This window comes from Epinephelus fuscoguttatus, linkage group LG14 (assembly GCF_011397635.1).
Source record: "Epinephelus fuscoguttatus linkage group LG14, E.fuscoguttatus.final_Chr_v1".
Classification (NCBI taxonomy): domain Eukaryota; kingdom Metazoa; phylum Chordata; class Actinopteri; order Perciformes; family Serranidae; genus Epinephelus; species Epinephelus fuscoguttatus.
This window is the reverse complement of record NC_064765.1, coordinates 26,163,647-26,185,290: the sequence shown is the minus strand read 5'-3', so window position 1 is coordinate 26,185,290 and position 21,644 is coordinate 26,163,647. Positions and strand designations below refer to the sequence as shown.

The window sequence follows — 21,644 nt, the reverse complement described above, 5'->3', positions numbered from 1 at the left end:
CATCTCTAGGGTTTACAGATGATGGTTCGAAAAATGCCTTGTTGATGCCAGAGGTCAGAGGACAATGGCCAGACTGGTTCAAGATGATAGAAAGGCAACAGTAACACAAATAACCACTGGTTAAAACCAAGGTCTGCAGAAGACCATCTCTCAACGAACAATACGTCGAACCTTGAAGCAGATGGGCTACATCAGCAGAAGAAGATTGGGAAAACATTGCCTGGTCTGATGCGTCTGGATTTCTGCTGCCACATTCAGATGGTAGGGCTGGAATTCGGTGCAAACAACATGAAAGCATGGATCCATCCTGCCTTGTGTCAGCGGTTCAGGCTGGTGGTGGTGGTGTAATGGTGTGGGGGATATTTTCTCGGCACACTTTGGGCCCCTTAGTACCAACTGGGCATCATTTAAACACCACAGCCTACCTGAGTGTTGTTGCTGACCGTGTCCATCCCTTTATGACCACAGTGTACCCATCTTCTGATGGCTACTTCCAGCAGGATAACGCTCCATGTTTCAAAGCTCAACTCATCTCAAACTGGTTTCTTGAACATGACAATGAGTTCACTGTACTCCAATGGCCCCCACAGTCACCAGATCTCAATCCAATAAAGCACCTTTGGGATGTGGTGGAACGGGAGATTCGCATCATGATGTGCAGCCGACAAATCTGTGTGATGCTATCATGTCGATATGGACCAAATACTCTGAGGAGTGTTTCCAGCACCTTGTTGAATCTATGCCACGAAGAATTAAGGCAGTTTTTAAGGCAAAAGGGGTCCAACCTGGTACTAACTAGGTGTGCTTAATAAAGTGGCCAGTGAGGGTATAATCACAGTCATAAACACACTTAATACATTGCAGTTATTATTATTACTGAGTCTAGTATTGGTTCAATTCTTTGTTCAGTGCAGTTTGGTTTGGTCAAGCAGTGTTGCCATAGCTCACAGGCTAATCTAACTAACATGTCTTTATTACATTAGATTTGTCAGATAGCCCACATGAAGTCTGACGTGTAATGTACGTAGACAGTATGGATTTCATCTGTTGCGCATCTGTACAGTACACTGTATAGCTGTACTTTCTTATGATAAAAATCATTTACATTCTACAGGATATGGGAAAAATTCTTGGTGTTGCTTTGTGTATGAATCCTGTCTCTTTTTTCCTGGGTCACCTGTGTGAAGATGCTATTGTTGATGCGCTGCGAGGAAGAATATCCTTTTGTCATGGATAAGTGGCAAACCAAATTCTAAGGCAAACTGGCACAAGATAATCATGGAGTGTCACAAATACCTGACCTGTTTGCTTCACTCCACAAAGGGACGATTCATGAAAATACAGACTCCATACCTTCATTTCTCAAACTGTACTGTGGCTTCAACTCTCGCACTTACAGATACTGCACCTATGGACTGTACTGTTGTTTTGAATTCATATTTAAATGTTTTGTCATTTCTACTCTTGATGGTTTAGCAGACCAAGTGTTGTGCTGAGCTGTTCAATGTTGTTTGTAAATAGAAGTGCGGGGAAGAAAGGTGATGCATTTATGCTCATATATTGAACTAATTTGATCACTCTTGCATTAATGGAATTATCTGATTTGATTTCATTTGGCCATACACACCATGCACATGACACACTTGTTTTATTATTGACAAAAGAAAAGATAGAAAGTAAAACAAAAGACTATAAACAGCATGTAACACAAGCACAGCAGGACAAAAACAATCAGAGTTAAGAAAAGTTATTTCCATAGTGAACCTGGCCTGCTGTGCCTCTGCTACATTAAAGATTTAGGTGAAAGCTGTAACCTACAGATTGAATTAGGTATTACTTATTGTCCAAGAAGTACATTGATCAAACTGTCTTTTTCCAATTTCCTTGAAACGTTTTACACCCATTTTAATAGATTCTGAGTATTGCATGTCATCTGCATCTTGGCTACACACACTTAAGGATGTAGATCCAAAGAACCATGAATCTATGGATTCTGACTGACTTTGTTTCATACCTACACTGGTGTTTAGCATGCTCAAACTCCTGTAATGGTCTGTGTTTAAATGGATGATTTTCTTGCAATCCAAAATGTAATGTCTTGCTTATTTTATACAGTCTGTAAGTAGGCTATTTGCTGCTTTCTAAGGTGTAGCCTGTATGCATGACTCCATATGACATTATGAATTCTGGTTGAAGCAATTTTCATGTTTGACTCATAAAATAGATAAATAAACAACTATTCATTGACTACAATATGAAGTCTGAAGCATCAGTATCAGTATCAGCAACTGCTCTGTGGTTAAACACTGGCTTTGGGTAATAATATGAATGTGAATATCAATATGTTCAACCCTTCCCAACTTCACCATGTCTTCCATATCAGTAATGCCAAAGCTTTAGATAATGTACTGCAGCTTCAGATTCGGGCATTAGTAATGTGATTGTTTTGTGTGAAAGTAAAATGGAGAAACGCTTTACCCCAATAACAAAGACGAACCATCATGTGAAACCTGTTGGATGTTTGCCTATTCTAAAATCTACAGGACTGAATGATTCAGATGTTACAAAGTTGCTAAATCAGTGTCTGATCTCTTTAAGCCTAATTACAGCAAAACAGCATGAGGTGCACTTTGACTAAAAACACATTTATTTCTTGGTACAAAAAGCACAACACTGTACAAATACAATCCATCCCACAGGTGTGACTGAGTGCAACAGCAGAGCAGCATGTTTGCCAAATGCTTTTATTTCATAAATCTCCTCTAACAACTTTTGATTAAATATTAATTATACCGCTAACAGAACAAATCTCTTCTTTAACAAGCACAGCTGAAGTCGAATTTGTAAACCTTTACAGATTGAAATGAATGAGCACTGACGTGTAACACCCACGCAACGAGCTAACAGATGAATATTGTGCTTTCAAACACCCCCTGTATTTTCTTCCAACAGCAAACATGTTTCAGATATTCCTTTTGTCAGCACGCTGTCTTGGCAGTTCTCCCTCATAAACTGTACAACGCTGAGGGAAACAGGAAGTTTGCTGCAGCTAGGAGACAAGCTCTCCCTCACTCTCTGATTGAGATCAATTGGTTTCCACAGTGCTCTGTGCTCACTGTGCACCACTGCAGTATATAGAGAGAATCCATCAAACCCAGCCAGGTGCATTACACAACCTCCAGCCCCCACCCACATTGATTTTACACCCATGAAAGTGCAATGCCTGAAGAGTAAGACTATAAATACAGTTCACGCCAGCTTGGATTTTAGAAAAGGTGAAGAGCATATCATTGATTGTATCTGATTTAAAAACCCCAATTTACCGTACCGGCGTATATAGTGACGCAGAGCATCCTGTTGCCATCACAACCCCATTATGAAATTGTTTAATGGTGTCACTCTCTGTCCAGAGCAAGGCGACCGATTGTTTGTTCACTGTCTGATGCCAGTTGGAGCCATTAGCTCCCTCTGCTGAGTGGATTACAGCCATTTTGTTGGTGACCTACTGCGTTAGTGTTCTGGAGAGCCACTATGGGGCTCTATAAACTCCCAACCTGCCACAACTAGCCGCTGGTCTAATTTGGCAGATGGACAAGGACAGCTCTTAAACTATGAAAAAGTGGATTACAAGGTCTGGCTGATCTCTAAGTGAAGAGACACTCCACCTTCTCACCATCGTCCTTTTTTCACAACTTTCCAGAATACTACTTCCTCCTCCTCCTCCTCCTCCGCCTCTTCCTCCTCCTGTCTGCCTGCTGGCGGAGGAATAAAACTCTCTCTTTTATAGCTTGGTACCGTGACACCATAATATGTAAAACACAGAACTCAAATATTCATTGTGCGACCCTGTGCTATCCATAAGGCACAGCACGCACTCTCAACCACACTCAGTGTCTCGCCAAATCTCAAGTCCTTTTTCACTGCTACATTTTTGATAAACACAAAAGGCAACGCCATAATGTGCGAATCCATGACAGTGGGACGAACGGTGGACACTGCAGGGGGAATGGTGCAAAGTTGGGATGCACACGGCTCGCCTGCTTCTCACAGGTCCCTGTCTCTAATACCAGATTAGGGAAAGAAGTAAGTGTGCCAGGAATGATTTTCCACCTGGGTTAATCCCTGCAGAGGACACAGACTTATCCAGGAGGAATCACTATGCTACCTTGCCTGCCTGCCACCCGCTGAGTCTCAGCCAGGTAAATTAGGTCTCATGATCAGGCAAGGTGTATTTGTGCAAGCCTTGTTCGCATGACTCAGGCTTTGATATCAAGTGCACGGAACTTTCTGCTATTAAAAGAAGTGTAGTCGATCTACAAAAATACCCTGCCACTTTGCTATTCTCTACCCACCCCGACCAAACCCTTGGAGAATTTAACTTTCCCGAACATAGGAGGCACCAGTCACTGATTCCGCCACAAAGCCAACCTGTGTCTTCCTCCACCATCTCTTGATTGACAGCCGGCGCCAGAGCGCGCCAGCAAACGCCAAGGTTTGTTGATGGATGGCACCTGCTCCTCCTCAGAGGAAATCAATTGAAGTCATGGGCAGGGATGGGGTGCTCAAGCACTTACACGTGGCTGTCTGCCTGGGGAGGGAAGGGGAGGGGGGCTGGGGGCACGGAGAGAGAGTTGCCAACCATCTGTGTGCAGAGGGGCACTGCCAAGCGTCAGTCCCTTTTTACACCAGGCCTCAAAAAGACACACAATGTCTCCAAATTAAACATGTTAGCTCCTTTAAGCTACATTCAGCAACAGTATTTGGGAAGTTCCAGCCTCATTACGTGCTCATTCAATCATTCATATTGCTTCGTGCCCTCTCAATGCATTAACGTCTCTAGTATCAGTGACTAATTCACACAATCCAGTAGCTGTTAAACTCTTTATATGTGTTGCACTAGTTACAGAATCCATTTTTACTACAAGACATCCAATTTCCTGCAAACATAAAGGTTGAGGTCAGTCAAATATCCACACTTGCGCATCTTCAGAGAGCACATGGGCCGCACTCGGGGCCAGCATAGCTACAATCTTAATCATGCATAAGTGGAGTTATCTGGAGCTCAACCTATCATGTTGGCCGATCTACATCCACCCTAGCATTACAGGTTATTACTTCATGGCAACTTTCTGGCCTACAAAGGAGGGAGGTGGGATCTCCTGGCAGGCACCAGCCCGGCGATGAACATCCAGGAAGGGGGTCCTATGGGCTGCTGAGCCCACCATGCTGGCATCAGTGTGCGTGCCAACCCACTGCAGGACACGGGTGGAGGGCCGGTGGTAGAGGGCCAACTGCCGGGAGCTGTAACCACACATCCCGATCCCCACGGCTCCCAGGAGCATAGCCATGCCCGGCATGCTCCTCTCCACTGGAGCCGTCACAGACACATTATGGTAGGCCTGGGTCTGAAAGGGGAAAAGTAATCAGAGTATTATGTGGGTATGAAAGACACGATCAAAGCAGTCCAGAAATAACACAACTTCCTCGCAAACAAAGAGTTACAATTTCTTAATGTCCAAAGTATATGCATGGATGCAGATCAATTTCAGGCCTATACAGCTCGGGAGGAGGACAACATGCCCTGCAGCCCCTTTTTCCCAAACATTTGTCTGCATCAAATGACTGAGCTACAATATGCTCACCTCATCTAGCCCTCCCACCAATCCCCCAGAGATTAAAAACTCATCTTCTCTAATTTACCAAATCGCGGTCTGTCTCTTTTGACAAACAAAAGCCTCGTCTATTTTGTGACATGGGCAATTTCCTCAGTGGTCCCCTTGACAATTATAAAGAGCATAGAGGAGCAAATAATAGAAACCTCACAGTTTCAAATGGAGCTGTGTCACAGACAGTTAAGAAGCCATTCCTGTAGCTCACTCACCCGCTTCCCATTTCCATTTACAACGCAATGGACTGTCACAGGCTTGGATTTCTCCATTGTTTGTGATGAACACTATCAAAAAGGTGATTGTGTTTGGTGAGTTAAAACAAAAGGCATACTGGAAGAGAAGCCTGGAACCAACTCATATTTGTGAATGGTGTGTATATAATATAATAGTACTGTATTTCATCATCTTGTCACAACAATCTGTCGAGACACACCACTGAATAAACGGCTGCATAATGGCAGTGAAACCAACTCGCTGTGTGCACCGTCTCTGTCTATAAACTTCTGCACGTAGCCATAAAACCAGCACCTTGCAAACACTTCATTACATCAACGGCTGCTCTCAGAACCGTCAACGTTATTTCATCTGCCACTTCCTTCTGCTCCTTAAGGAGCAGCAGAGACGGAGTGTGCCAAGCACCGTGTAATCTAGACTTCAAATCCAAGACACTGAAAGGGCTTTCTGCCTTTTTGTTTTAAAGGCCTTAAATCAAAACAAGCAGCTTGATGCAGAAAATTGCAATAAAGTGCAATCCACTTCTGCTTCTTAGATCACTGGCAAGCAACTTCCAGTGACTCAGCACTTTATGCTCCTGCTTCCTGCTAGTGAATACAGCTTTAGTGTCACTATGCATCGAAGAGGAAAAATCCCAGCACATCAAATTGTTCTCTTGGTGGTTACAGTATCTACAGGACTCTAAATTGTGTTCACCGTTATAACATAGTAGCACTGAAAGATCCAAAACCATCTTTAAAACCCAGCTGCCACACTGCTCACACTCACCTGCAGCAGTCTGATGTAGCCCGGAGTCAGTCTTGGGACTCTGAAAAACATTTTGGTGCTGCGATGGTCTTTCTGTTAAACAAGGAAAGAGTTAAAGGGCAGATGACACTTGGCTTTCTCTTTCTCAAGCTCCTCTGCCTGGACTCCCAGGACGGGAAGCCCACTGACAGCGGGTCTGTCCGGGTGTGTGCTTGGACACTTCAACCTGTGCTCAGTTGTCTGATGCAGGACAGCCTGCTCAGCCCTTATAACATCTCCTTCTTGGCTTTACATAACAGGCAGTCTGCAGGTGGTGTGTCTAAGGGGATTACAAGAGCTGGCATACACAGACAAAGAAGTAGGTCTTAACAGGATGAAGGCTGAATAGGGCTTGATCTGGCTGATACTCAAATATCAAATAAGATGTACTTTTAGTGGAATCATATTGGATTTGTACATGCTATTGTTTTACAAAATTCTGTTGAGGAAATTGGTAACTTTTAATAACAAAAAGGGTCATCACATTTTCTGTCATCTTGCAGAAATTTGCCACATTGTGATAAATATAATAATGTAATTTTAGCCATGACACCCAATCACAATAGAGTATATTCAAGAATGTATATTTGAATGTGTGTAGAGAATCAGGGAGGTGTTACAGCTAGGTGGTAACTTTTATGAAAATAACTTTGTGTCATATTTGCTGAAATTGTCACTACATCCACACACTGTATCATATGAGACAGATAGTCTATTGAATCTACCGCAGCTGTTGGAAAACAGCCAATCAGAGGCGAGGAGTCTCTAACACAGCAGTCAATCATGTCAATCACTGCTCATGTGTGGTCAAACTGTCAAACTAGGCAGCGCTGATCAAATATGAATCAATTCTGTTACTGCGCTGCATATCTCCACTCTCAGATGTTTTCAGGTTTATATTTTAGTGTACTGTTTAGCTGTACAATGAGAAAGTTTGCTCTGGCTGGTGGGTGGTGCCCTGTTCCAGCCGAACTGTTTTCAACATGGTGTCCTGATCACAAACATTCTCATTTTACAGCTAAACAGTACACTAAATATGTTTCTGGAGGTGAGAAATAGGTAATGCAGTAACAGAATTGATTCATATTTTATCAGCGCTGCCTAGTTTGACAGTTAGACTGCAGTACGTGTGCAATGACTGACATGACTGTTAGCTGTGTTAGAGACTCCTCTGCTCTGATTGGATGTTTTCCTTCATGTGCGGCAATGCTATTAGAAACACTAAGGGTGCGTCCCGAATCGCAAACTTTTCGTTTTACTTTTAGTAGGTACGGCAGCTGCCTTTAAAAAGTACTTTTGTATGTAGTATGCACACAATCAGGACATGTGACTTTCTCATACCATTACATCCCGAACTTTGAGCCTCTTTTTAATACATCCATTACCTTGTAGATAAAATAAAACACCATTCACCCAGCACCCCGGAGACAGAGGTCAATCCCAAGAGCTCTGCAGTTGTTACTTTGTGATGTATGCGGTTTCATACATTGTATATTCCAACATATTGTGACTAACATATGCATTTCTCTGTCATTGTTATTTTCATAGTTAAGTCCTTCTGTTGTTGGTAATCTTTATGATTATTTTGTTCATTTAAATAATTAATATTCCTATCATCACTATCCGACTGGCCATCAGTTACTTAAGTGCGCTGTCATCTGTCATTACAGCTTCTGACAACTGTCAATCAGCTGTCAAAGAGCTGTCAGGCTGTCATCTATCGGCAGCTCAGACAATGTAACGGATCTTCCGCTGCGCAGAGGACTGTGGGTCAGAATAGCCAGACCTGCATGCTTGCTTGCATACTGCAAAATCCAACTAGATGTAGTAGAACATCCTGGTACTTCTGGCGTACTGCATTTGACATACTATGTATTAGGACCACTGTATCTTTTTCTGGCAGACTATATAGTATGGTAGTATGGGTATTGGAACCCACACTAAGAGGCGGCAGAGGAACATGATTGTATTCATAGATTATCCATCTTATGTAATACTGTGTAGAGTGACAGTTTCAGCAAATATGACTAAGCCTTAATTTCCAACTATAGTTACCAACTACAGCTTTAATGTACACACGTCGGCTGCAGATAACAGTGAGCTGCCATTGTCAATGTTTTGGATTCTGTTGAGAGCACTTTCAGGATTTTAATGCATGCATCCATCTTTCTGCCTGTCTGAAGGCAGTTTGACATCCAAACAAAGTGAAAAATGATGAATGAAGTGTTGTCTAATTCAGGTACAGTACATTAACATCAAGTGTAACTGATTTCCGACTTCAGCAGTTCCTTTAATAGCTTCATACAGAAGGCCTAAGTCATCTGGAGTCAGTGCCACTAGAACCCGTTTGAATCTGCCAAGTGGGTTGATTTGGATGTTTTTCTGTTGATGTTGAGAATGACTTCTCCCACCATGTCAGCAAATTTCTTTAAGCTTTAATATCCTTCCTGGCCTAGGGGTCCCCGGCTCAGAGCGAGGTCTTATAATGAGGTGGCTGTGCTGATAACGTCTCTCTCGCTGGACGAGAGGAGTTCTCTCCAGTGAGAGCGGCCAACAATGACCTTCTTCTCATCTCTGGTAATAGGACCGAATTCTGCCTCCAAGCTCATGCATCCATGAATACTCTCAAACTCTGGCATTAATGCTGCAAAGTCATGATGCTACTGAGACTTGCGATGCCCACTGGGTTTTATGCACAGAAAGAAACCATTTAGCATTCAAAGTACTATAGGAGAAAAACAAAAACCAGTAATGACTTCAATGCTATAAGGAATTTGAAGCAGGCAAGATAAAATTAAATATTAATAACAGCTTATATGTATGCTCACAATAACAAGGCTAACATGTGGATGTTTTGCAGGTATAATTTTTAACATGTTCACCATCTGGGTTTGCTGTGTAAGCATGCAAACATTTTCTAATTACCCAAGAGAGCAAGAGAGAGAGAATAATCAGATGGGATGTAAAGGTAGATTCAAAGTCAACATTGCATCGGTCTTGCGCAAGACCATTCCAAAGGTGGGGGCAGAATAGCTGAAGGCTGCAGACCCCATGGTAGTGAAGTGGGTTGATGGTGAAGGGAGTTGGATGGCAGAGGAGATTCTGAGAGTATGGCAGGGTGTGAAGATATGCAGTAGTTCAGAAAGATATAAAGGGCCTACAGGTTATGAAGTGACTATAGGTTCTGAAGTGCCTTAGAGGTAAAAAGCAGAATCTTGAAATCGATAGGATATTTAACAGGGAGCCAGTGAAGTTGCTGAGGATCAGGAGTGATAGGATCTATAGAAAAAGTTCTGGTTCTGTTCATGAAAACACTTGAGAGGAAGACCAAAAAGGACGGAGCTGCAACAGTCAATACAGGATGTAATCAGTATGTGAAAGAGAATGTCAGTGCTGTGCTGTGTCAGTGACAGGTGAAGACAATTAAAATTGCACAGATGAAAGCACACAGAAGAGTAACACCGTTGATGTGTCCTTGAAAAGATGATGTACTGAAGAGGGTGACACACACAGTCTCAATCTAAGGAGAAAGAGGAACTATAGAGTTGTCAGTAGTCAGAGAAAATCAGGTTGCAGGCCAGACAGCTACACAAGGAGCTGAAGCTCACTATACAGCGAGATAAAGCTCAGCAGAACTGCATATTCAGGTTATAATTCTCTGCAGGTTCCTCAGCTCCAAGCAAACCTTCACATTGTCACACTGTCAGATTTCGATACCTTGTTACAGGGGTGTAGGTTTTGTTTCAACATTGAGGGAGCACATATTAAATAGGAGTTGCGGGGCATCAAACACCTAAATTCCTCCATCCTGGTGAATTTTTATCCATCCTACGGCACACATTACTGTCTGTACTGAATTGTGTGCCAATCTATTTGGTAGAAGCTGAGATATTTTACTGGATATGCGTGTATAAATGTCAGGGGATCACCAAAGGCATTAGAATTCATGCTCTGTGCACCGTGGATATCAAATTTCAAGGCAATCCACCGAACAATTGTTGAGATTTTCAGTCAGGCCCAAAGTGGTGAATTGAACAGACAGGCTGTCATTGCCATCCTCAGTGCCAGTCGGCTTGCAAGGCTAAAAAAGTGCATTGAAACCACTCATGATCACCTTTATATATGTTATATAAGCGTGTCAAGCAATGTGCTCTTTGCCCTTATCTCCTCTGGCTAATGTCTGCAGAATGAGCCCCCGAACCTCCATCAGACGGCACCTGGTGCATCCATCCATGAATAGAGGCCACAGATGGCGGCCCTCATGCTAATTGTTCACCACTATAATACTACACAAACACTCAGATGTGTGTTACAGTGTTACATCGCGGTGTCTACTGGTGCGTCCCATTTCTGGTAAGACAACGGTTTCCTCTAGAGCTGGTACGTGGCAGACAACTCTCACTCAGGTCACAACGGCGCTGTCCAGCTGAGATAATTCTCTGCCCTTTTCCTGAACTCATCCCCTGGCAGTGAATCATGGGCACATGTATTAGAATAGATTATCTGAGCTCTAGACAGGTATGGTGATACGGAAGGTTAAGCTACAGACTCCCTGGGTGGTACTGGTTTCAAAGGTCCATCAACAACAAACTGTGCTGCCATATTGAGCGTACTGTTAGATAAGGGCAACAAGTGGGTGTGGGAATCAAGTAATTGTACCAATGATCACTAAGTACCATCAGAATTGCCTCCCTGAGGACAATTAATTAATCTAGAGCACTTAGGTGGAAGAGCAAGTTTGAAAAGCCATGAAGAATAGCAACTTGGTCAGACATTGATTTGTGGGGAGTGTACTGTAGATAACTGAGGAGCTATCAGGTTAACTGGCCGAGTTTAAATGTCATAACATCTGCAAAAAATACTGGAGCTCTGGGCAGAGCTGACATTTGCTACTCTGGCATTTAGAAGGTTAGGTGAGGAGGACAAATTATGTTAATGCCAATTAGATGTTTGATTCATTTACACTTCAGAAAAAACAACTTTAACAAACAGGGAGGTGAGTAACAGCTTGGTCGATAATGACAACTTCAAGCTTACTCATGGTGGGCAGACGGATTTTCCCAGCTCAGGATGAACTGGCTGTGTTTTGGAAGATATATATAATGCATGAAAATGGATTAGACAAAGATCAAATGGAAACATTTTTAATAAAAATATTTTATGCAGCAGCTTGTAAAGTCCAACATTTTAAAAAACAAAATTTAACAGGAGCACTGTAGAAATAATCGTTCAGTAGAGTCTGTGTTTCACTGTGACTCACTGTCTCATGGGTGCGTCGTAGAAAACCCTGTCTTCTTGTCTCCCTGCATGGGAAAAATGTCTGTGATCCAGTATTGGAAGAGTGCAATGACTGCAGTGGTTTCCTCTAAAACACAAAAAGACAGAGAGCAACATTTCAGTTACAGCTGACAAGACAATACCAGAGGAACAGTCAGTGCTTTTACCAAAGAGACTTAGTTTCTGTTGTATTTCCAGAATAATAAATCAAAATCCCCAGCAGGTGTTCAAATGTACTCCCTACCTCTCTACATGTAGACATTCAACCTAACACGTCTGCCTCCCACCCAAGACAGGATCTTTTTTTTTTTTCTCCCAAATGTTCTTGAAAAGTTAAATTTAGTGAATCTATATGGACAGAATAAAGGGGAGCAGTCAAGCCAATGTCATTCATGAGAGCAACTCAAGGATGTGGTAAAATATGCTCAAAGGAAATCTGCTTCAGACCTGCTCCTGCAGTCAGCTGATTGCCACTGCAAGGGTAGATAGAGCGAGGAGAGCTTTAGTGAACTCACTTGAAGAACTTTTAAAGGCACACCTCTCCGCAACCGCATAGATTAGCTCCTGGCATGGAGCTGGATGTGGCAGTGGATGTGGGTTACGTTAAAAATACTGAATGCCGCTTCAACGAGGTGGATATTAATCAGAAACATCAAATCATTCAAAGCTGTCACACTGCAGCAGCTCATAAACGTGAAGCCAAATACAGCAAGAATGCCAGTGCGTAAATTGCTAACATAGCAAAGGTGAGCTAAGTGAAGAGAAATCCATTCACAAGGAGCTCTGCCCTGATACAATCTGCTGGAGAAGCTGCATTTAAAAAACAGTGTATTGAAGCATGACTCATACAATATGAGGCGAGTGGGGTGGGGGGGTGGGGTTAGAAGAAAAGCTTTCAGGCAGCTGTGGAGCAGGTGCATGAGAGGATAGGCACAACTAAGGCAGGCTTGTACTGTGCTGTGTGCTCTGCTCGCGAGATAGCAAACTGGATTTCACACAGTGTTGTCCTGGCGACAGGGACAGGCAGAGGCAAGCAGCACTTTGTGGCCAACGATATGGCGGCGGCCTGAATCTCCCGGCTGGTCTATCTTGCTCTACGTCTCCCTCTCACAGATATACACTTGTGCGTGTGACAGCGGCAAAGTCCCCGCTGATCCTATTATGCAGCCAGCTAGCCAACCATGCAAACACACAAACACACATGCACAGGTGAAAACGTGTCAAGGGGCTTATGAGTTGTTTTGGCTGTTGACAGAGTAAAGGCGAGATGAACAAGTTCAAACATGTTGGTTAACTCAGAGCTGAAGTCACCTGAGTGTAAGGTATAACATGGACAAGATCAGCTCTACTATTGCAAACTGAGGACAGGTACGTGCAGGTAAAGGCTGCTGAAGGCAAGTAAAGACAGGTATTCTCAGGCAAACAAAGAATATCAAAGTAAGGGCATGTAGAATAGAAGGCAAGCACGGACAGACAGAGGCATGTATTAACCTGCTGGGACAGGTCAGAGAAGTGCCTGGGGCAGATCCCAGCAAGATGAGGCCAGTTTGGACAGGGCTGGGCATGAATGCATGTTACAAGGAGCAGCATAATGTACAAGCAAAGATCCCATCATTTATGATCTGATTCAACCTTTCACAACTTTCCAGGACTAAACCCTCACTCAGTTTTCACTGATCGACGCATCACTGACCTGCAGACATGGGAGACGTGTTGGAGAACTCCTCCAGTGCCATTTCCAGCTTGTTTGCCTCTTGCTGTTGAACAAGGGCCTTGAGACTGTGGAGCTGCTTCAAGACAGAAGTGGGCTTGGATCCGCTGGATATGCTGCTCAGAAGGTCATTCACTGTCCCAGACAGGAGAGGAAGCTTGTCTCCACGCATGGAGGCTGGAGGAGCATAGAAAAGTGAGAGGTGGTCTGTTAATTCAACCGCATTTCATATATTATCTAATATTTAAGAAGTGTACTCCAACTGGAGCTGACGACGTGACGGTTACGATATTGTAACCCTAGTTCTACTAGCACGGGCAAAGCTCTCTACTGGACTCAATGGGTAATACTCTCCTCCGATCATGAGCATGCATTCCATCACTGAAATTTGCATAAATGTTGCCAGCCAATCACGACGTGCCTACCTGAATATGTGCAGACCAAACAGTTGATAAGAGAGTATCTCGATGCTGTCCGTTATCCAGTTCTCCTGAGTGACAGCAATCTGCCCACCTCTGTATCCATTTCTGAACGCCATGTGCAGCGTAATGACGAATAGCACACATCAGCCAGTATGGCAGCTTTGGTTAACATATCTAACCCCTGTTGTGGCATGCATACACAACATTCCCAAGATACTGATGTCTATTCGTCCCTCCGATCACCACGTGGGAGACGAGAGGAATTCAAGGCACTATGTCCATTCATGAACACTGTATCCCGGCGTGATGATGTCAGAATATATGCATCATCCAATACATAATAGCTCTGATTAATATAAAACAAATACACAGATGTCTGTTTCTCCCTCTTGATCTTCGTGGGAGACGGGAGGATTAAACACTGTGACACTCTCGGCTGCGTAGGGTAAGAAATGTAACTTTATAAATATAACAGTTATTTAACACACCATTTTATAGCTTTACTTGTATAACTATGCACCACATGTGACTGTCTAGACTATGTGTCATCCCAGTAGAGAAAATATCACCGGTAAATGTTTTTATTCACAAAGTCAGACTGGGTGAATCTCATATCTTTGCATATCTTTAGTTATGCTCTTTAACAAGGGTGCTCTACCAGGTATCAACGACCGAAGAGCTTTAACAGCCTAATCTTCAGCAGGATGTAGTATTATCAGTCTGTCGCAAATAATCACCATGTTAAAGATGATTTAATTTGAAACTTTTATAATATCTGAAAAATTCAACATTTGGATTCGTGGGCTATCTTGGCTTGGTTTCCTTTATAGTAAATGTTACATACTCAAGGATGTTGACAATGATTACTAGTCAGCACCCAGATATAGATTTGCCTGGCAACTAAAAAATGCCCAAACACTTAACTTTCTCCATGTAGTTCATTCTAATGGCACTGCAATTTTAGCTATTACACTTTCATCCAATTACTGATGCTATGTTTTCCACTATTTTTCTGTTCAGTTCATGCTGGCACTGTCACATCACGTCTCAAAAAAGCACAGATGTGCTGTGGCAGGAGTGCAATGGATTCTGTTCAACAGTTTTCATTAACATGTTTTCAGCGTTTGGCAGAATTTAATTATGTGTTTGTAAACTACATCGCAGCCACCGGCTTTGTGCATCATAGCACCCAAAATGAATCAAAAATCAAACTCCTTGGCAGGGTGTTCATTTCACCAAATATTAACATCAAATAAATGAGCACAAGCTGTGGCAGTGCTAACAAGATTCAGCAAGAGAATGTACAAAACTGGCTGATCCAATAAGACAAGCACTGCTCTGATCAATACTTACAATCTGACAAATAGATTTCCAGTGTTGTCCTGAGGAAGTCTGACACATCCACAGCTCCCTCCTCCTCCTCCTCTTCTTCCCCATCTTTTCGGTACGTGAACTCCAGGGCAGTGGCCCGAGGCATCAGACCCATGGAGAGCAGCTTCTCTTTGTGCCGCTTCTTTTTCAGCTTCCTCTTCTTGTTCCTGCTAATGCGCTCACCTCCCTCATCTACAGGTGTGTGACTCTGACCTGTGCTGGACTCACTCAGTGGAGCTGCTCTATCTTTCTCAGAGTCTTGATGGAGGGCTGTTTTCCTTTTCCTTCGCCTCCTTTTTCTTTTCTGCTCTTCTTCCTCTTTATCTTGGTCTTTGTCGCTATCACGGGCGACCTCTTCTGTGGACAACAAGATTGATAAGTTTCAAAACACTGTAAGTTTCCACATACACCACTACTCTTGAGCAAAAGCAGCTGAAATCAGTGGTTCCAGTCCAGATTTCTCCTTAATCATTAGTTCAATGCCAACACAGTTCAATACATCTGGCGTCATATTTGGGTTTGGCCATGTCGTCCAGCTAGTTTGGTGTCTCTTTCAAGTAGCTGCCCACAGAGCTCAAAACCCTCCAGCACCACTGCAGTGTGGCTCCTGAAGAGACAATCTCCAGAGCAATGACTCACCAGACAATATCTTTCTGGCCATTGTCTTCATAATGACAGGATTGAGGGTCATTTAGCTTGGGATATTTCTTGACTTTAGCAACAAGTCTCTCCTCATCCATTCTTTGTCACACATGAGACACAGCAACTGAGTTCTCTTTGCGTCAATAGTAAGGAGAGGAGTGGAGCTGCCACAGGAGCAGAAAAAAAGAGCGACTACGGGAGCTGGTATGTGCAAGCAGAGAGCAAGTGGGGGAGAAATGCATTTAATTCAGGGAGCGGTGAATCTGGAAACAGAACAGCAGTTTGACCAGCCACCTCTGCTGTGGGGTTGTACATTGAAAATAACAGGGGCTTATTTAATGGCCAGTGGCGTTTACTGGAAATTCACTGTACTTAGAAGTAAAATATTTTTTTGTACAAACTTGACACGTTTGCGAGTCACTTACGGTCCAATCAGAATGGACCTGCGACCCACTAGTTGGGAACCACTGGCCTATATCATCACTGCAAATGTCTGATTCTTGACTTCATATTTTGTGTGACATTTTGGAGCTTGGTCCTCAGATTTGGGTGGGTTTCTACTTGTAATGTCCAATAATGTGTCAGCAAGAGGTGAGAGGTTGCAGGTTTCCCCCCAGCTAATCACTGCACCATCTGATTCCACTTATTAGATACTCCGTCTTTTTAGCTGATTGCATTCTAATCAGCACAGTCAGCTGGTGTAGTTACTGACTGAAAAGAAAACCTGTTGAATCTTAGCCTTAGATAAAATAAAATTGAGACCAAAGGCGGTTAATAAAATCTGAATCAGTGTGCTGCATGTCAAGTTGTCTCTTGACAAACTTGTAAATAAAATCATCTATTTAGTCTTTTTTATTTTCTCTGTGATGATTGTGTACAATGAAATATGCATCTCCCATGCTGCTTGTAACAATTTCCCTCATTTTGAATCCAGCACTCTGATGAAAATTGAAATAAAAAACAGGGCACACACTCAGGTTATGCATTAGCTTTCATCGTGCACACACACACAAACACAGAAGTACTACATTCCTCCTACCTTATGGAAATCATCATTAGAGCTCCTGCAGTTCTGTTTTAACCTTGCACTTTCATTTCTCTTGCTCTTGTTTTCTAGTTTGTTTTTAGGAAAAAATGTTACCTGTGCTAAATCTCTCTTCCATTATATTTTATTACCGAAACCTTAAATTTAATGACTAAAGGTTTATGGTTAGCCCATACAGTAATGGCGCTCTGGCTGGCTGAGCAGCTTCCTCCTCACCTCACCACACCTCCCCTCTGCTTAACAACCCAAGAGGCATTGAGAGGTCAAAGAAACCAGCTCCCATCGAATTTTAAGCGACCCGTTTACACTAGTGAGCAGCGAACTGGCTCACAGCCAAAACATAATGCAGTCGAGACAGCGGCGGTGCAACAGCTACCAATACTGAAAAGCAATTCAAGAGAGAGCCACTGCTCCATTAAGTCTATCATGGATTATGGTGACAACAAATAAAAGTCATGTACAGGACAAAAGGTGAAAATTAACTTGAACTTGCTCTCATTTCTTTACTGACAGGCCATCTGGGCAGAACTGTACCATTTGCTGCACTGAGTCACATCATTTCCAGAGTGTGTACAAATCTGAAATATTTATGCTGATTTGTATTAATTCTGTCCTTTTGTGGTAGATTTACAATGAGCAAAAGAATCTCACATCAATGTGTTGCTAAGCACAGAGGAACAGAGAATTCCTTCAAGTCTAAATGCACTTTTGTGATCGCCACAGATGTCACACAGTGGAAATAAAAGAATTGAGAAAAACACTAAAAATAGAGAGTAACTATCATGTCTTGAAAAGATAACTTAGAAACAAATGTGCTAGTGCACACTTTGGTAGTGCAGGAAAAAGTGTTATGCACTGCAACATACAGCAGGTAGAGTTACACAAAATTAGCCAAAAAATAAACTGACCAGAATGGACTGAAACCTACAACAGCACTTAACTATAGATGACTTATGTTTCTGTATTTTTCTGCCTATTAGGCTTGGGCTGTATCAAAGCTATGATATACTGAGTTTAATTTTTCTATTAAACCGATATGGAGATACTGCATTGAGGTGATGTAGTGCACCGGAATCGCCACCAGAGGTCAGTGTGTCCTGGTGGAACAGACAGCAAAGCTGAGAAAGATGGTGCCTGTGGGTGGCGGGGATAACGTAATAGGACTAGCACAAAAAATCCTCTGCTCCTGTTTGGGAGTATTGCAATGTATAACTTTATCTTGAGGTTACGTTTTCCAAATACAAAAGCAGTACATCAGCCACAAAATTTTGTTTAAAACATCTCAGTTCAGCCCATTGATGTCAGTGTCCACCGCAGCAACATGTGTCATCGAGTCCTCCAGCAATAAGGGCGTCTATTTCCGATCTGTTCATTATTCTATGGGCCACAATAGTTCAATCCAAAAGACTAGTCTAAATAGGCTAACGGCATATTAGAAGCACAGCATTGCTGCTAGAAAATGACTGCCATCACCAGTGACTCAGCTTTTACTTTTTTTTTTAACTTTTTTTTTTTATTAACACAAATACCATCATATACGGTGCACCCTGGTAAAATGTCAGGAAGGTATGAAAAACAGATACCGCTTAAGCCGTCTTTGAGTCAGACTATGCGTTCAGACCAAATGTGTGGAGTGTGAAGACAGATCTGGTAATTGAAAGTAACCATAAGGGTTGTCTTCGTCACTCTGAATACATTAATCATTACTATATCACATCAGCTTGTTATTGTTGTACTATTTCTATACTATTATACTGATGGATTTATGATCTTAATGAAGCCCCTACTGACCTTAAACAGGACTTTAGATTGCAATTTCCATTGAGGCTCACCACCCACTACATCAAAAACATGTTCAATTAAGGTGCTGTTAGGCAGACGAGTGCAATTAATCAAACCTTACCTCATCATTTATTCTAGTGGGCACCTTTAGACGCTGCACTGTCTTGGCCAACAAATCTCATTCATTTCACTGAGGTAAAGCAGAAGCCTGTCAGGTGAATGGAGGTCTGCATTAAGGAAGATGATGAGTACAGATACACGTGTAATGAGCCATGGCTCTTATTACTGTGTGATCATTCCTCTGGTTCATGACAAGACAAAGTGCAGTGAAAGTATCTAAATAAACAGTCTTTAAATGATCCACTTTCACTGCGGCGCTGATAAGCTGTACGAGTTTATCCTGGCAAACAACACATTCAATAGACAGATCAAAGTGAAAATCACCCAGGCTCAAACACCATCTGCGCCGCATTCAAGTTCTCCCCAGTTCAAAAACACAATCGATTATCACTGTCTGTTTCCCTTAATTTGAGTGTCAGAGACAATCAAAAAGAGTGACTGTAATACACGGGAGAGTCATTGTGGAGAACTCCCATGCAGTAAATCTCTCTAGCTTTATAGCGCACAGCACAAGTCCATAAATGTAAGATTATGGTCGTCTTACCAGCTGGGTCCTCCGCACTATTTATGCTTTCGAACTGGGGAAGTGTGACAGATTTCTCTGAATCTGTCTTGTAGTCTGCAGGAGGAGGTAGGACTGTGTACATCCGCCTGCCTGGAGTGGCTGCACTCTGTGTCCCTGTATCTCCGGAGACAGATATGGCAAATTAAAGAAGGTAATAAACCCCAGTTTTGTGTGTATGGTGTTTTAGTATGCTGATGTGTATTTTTTAAAAAAACATCACCATTCAATAAATTGTACTTAGTACTTTTGTAAGCAGCAAGTATCACTGGCGAACTCAATGTGAGCTTACCAATGGCTGTGTCTTGTTGAGAGGCCTTTCTTTTCACATAGGTTTTTCTGGATAGGGCATCTACAATGCGTGGTGGGCTGGGTTGCTTCTCCAGTTTGGGAGCTGCAGGGTAAAGCTTCTGAAGTACTTTTGATTGAAAAACTAAATGACACAGGAAAAAGGACAAACACAAAACACAAAAAAGACACATTGTAATTGCCATATATCTGACTTTATCTTTGTGTGTGAACAGCAATTAAATAAACTAAGTAATCTTAAACCTCATGCCATCATCTAACAGTTTAGCAAAGCATACCAAGGTAAATATACAGTAGGCTTCATACTTGTGATCAAATATATTTCTGACATATAACAAAATATGAAGTCAGAGGATTAAATAGCCTGACAACCTTGATATTGGTGCTGCTTGATGGGCCATGTGCACATCGTTTGCATTAACACCACTGTTACACAGGCCACTACTTCTACTACTGCTTCTACTAATAATAATAACAACATAATATAATAATAATATACTTCTGCAAGACACCAATGTTAAAAGGAGTTACTTGTCTCATATATTGGCTGAGTATATTGGTAATTGGTTAAAATAGCACTACAAAGAAACACAAAGTTAAAAATATCACCGGAAACTAAGTTAAACAGGATCTAAGTGGGAAACAGAAAGGCTATCATACAAACAAAGCGTAACCTGCTGTTAACACATATAACGTTGTATTGGACATCGGTATCGTAACGCAAAGTGAAAACTGACTGTAGCTATAACTTGACAGTGGAGCACGTGCATTTGTTTACAACCTAACTAGCCCCCACCTACCGCGAGACTTAGGCCGTTAGCTAACGTTACATTAGCTAGCCGGTAGCATGCAACGGTTTTGAGTTTTTGTATGACATTAATAATGTTGCCGACGACACTTTGGAAACTCACCTTCTTCCCTACGTGCCATATTGCCATACATATCTGAGTGGAAGCGAAGAGGACGGAAATTTCAATGTAACGTGTGGCTACAGCTAATATGTTAGCATGCTAGCTGAGTTAGCTACCCAGCATGCTAGCTTGTGAAATTAACTCGATTGGTAACAGCGGTTAAATCCCACGGCGGTGAAACAATTGAGCTGTGTGTGCAACGCTCCGTGTTGAAATAGATAAAGAGTTGGTAAGAGTTAACTATACTTAAAAAACAAAGCAAGTCCGCTTCGCTTGCCAAACTACAGTAATGCTCGGACTCTTCAAGCTGCTTCCTCCAAGGTACCAGCCCACAAACTGTTAGGGGAGACCTCACTTGGTGTAGTCGCGCCAATTCGCATTCAAAATAATGTCAATTTAACGTAAGCGCAGTTATTACAACAGATATGTACCCTGTATATAACACGTAACTATATTGTTTTATCCAGCAGAATACATACTTCAAATCGGCATTCAAATCAGCCTTGTTTAGCTGATGTATAGAATATTATAGCATGTTTGAAACGGCTCGACCACTGATACAAAATACAAATAGTTCAAGTTTTATTGAGCCAAATTGATTCTGTGATATTGATATGTAAGACGAATCATAGTGTGACTCGCTTTGTCTTTTGATCTCCGGCTAAAATCATCAAGCCAAACATGCTTTTGAAGACAGTTTATACTGCCAACTTTCCTTGGTGTAGTGTGATGAGTGCGATGCATCAGACTAGAGCTCCCCATGTGTTTGAAACCTGTAATAACAGCGGTGTTGGGGCGTGCGC

At 42.3% G+C, this 21,644-nt stretch overlaps 1 protein-coding gene across 4 annotated transcripts; it reads right to left on the bottom strand.

The window, feature by feature from the left end:
- Positions 1-2,637: 2,637 nt before the first annotated feature.
- On the bottom strand, positions 2,638-21,539 carry LOC125900337 (glutamate-rich protein 1). Of its 4 annotated transcripts, none has more exons than XM_049595258.1 (8): positions 20,842-21,539; positions 19,914-20,054; positions 19,604-19,744; positions 15,453-15,824; positions 13,660-13,854; positions 11,950-12,054; positions 6,672-6,743; positions 2,638-5,405 (listed from the first exon to the last, which is right to left on the bottom strand). In XM_049595258.1, the coding sequence occupies exons 1-6, from the start codon at positions 20,870-20,872 to the stop codon at positions 11,954-11,956; spliced, it is 981 nt and encodes a 326-aa protein (XP_049451215.1). In that variant the 5' UTR covers positions 20,873-21,539; the 3' UTR covers positions 2,638-5,405; positions 6,672-6,743; positions 11,950-11,953. The 4 variants fall into 4 exon arrangements, with proteins under 4 accessions (XP_049451215.1, XP_049451213.1, XP_049451216.1 ...); XM_049595256.1 differs by having other exon boundaries at positions 2,639-5,405; positions 15,453-15,827; positions 20,842-21,533; XM_049595259.1 differs by having other exon boundaries at positions 2,640-5,405; positions 15,453-15,827; positions 19,604-19,738; positions 20,842-21,530.
- Positions 21,540-21,644: the final 105 nt, after the last annotated feature.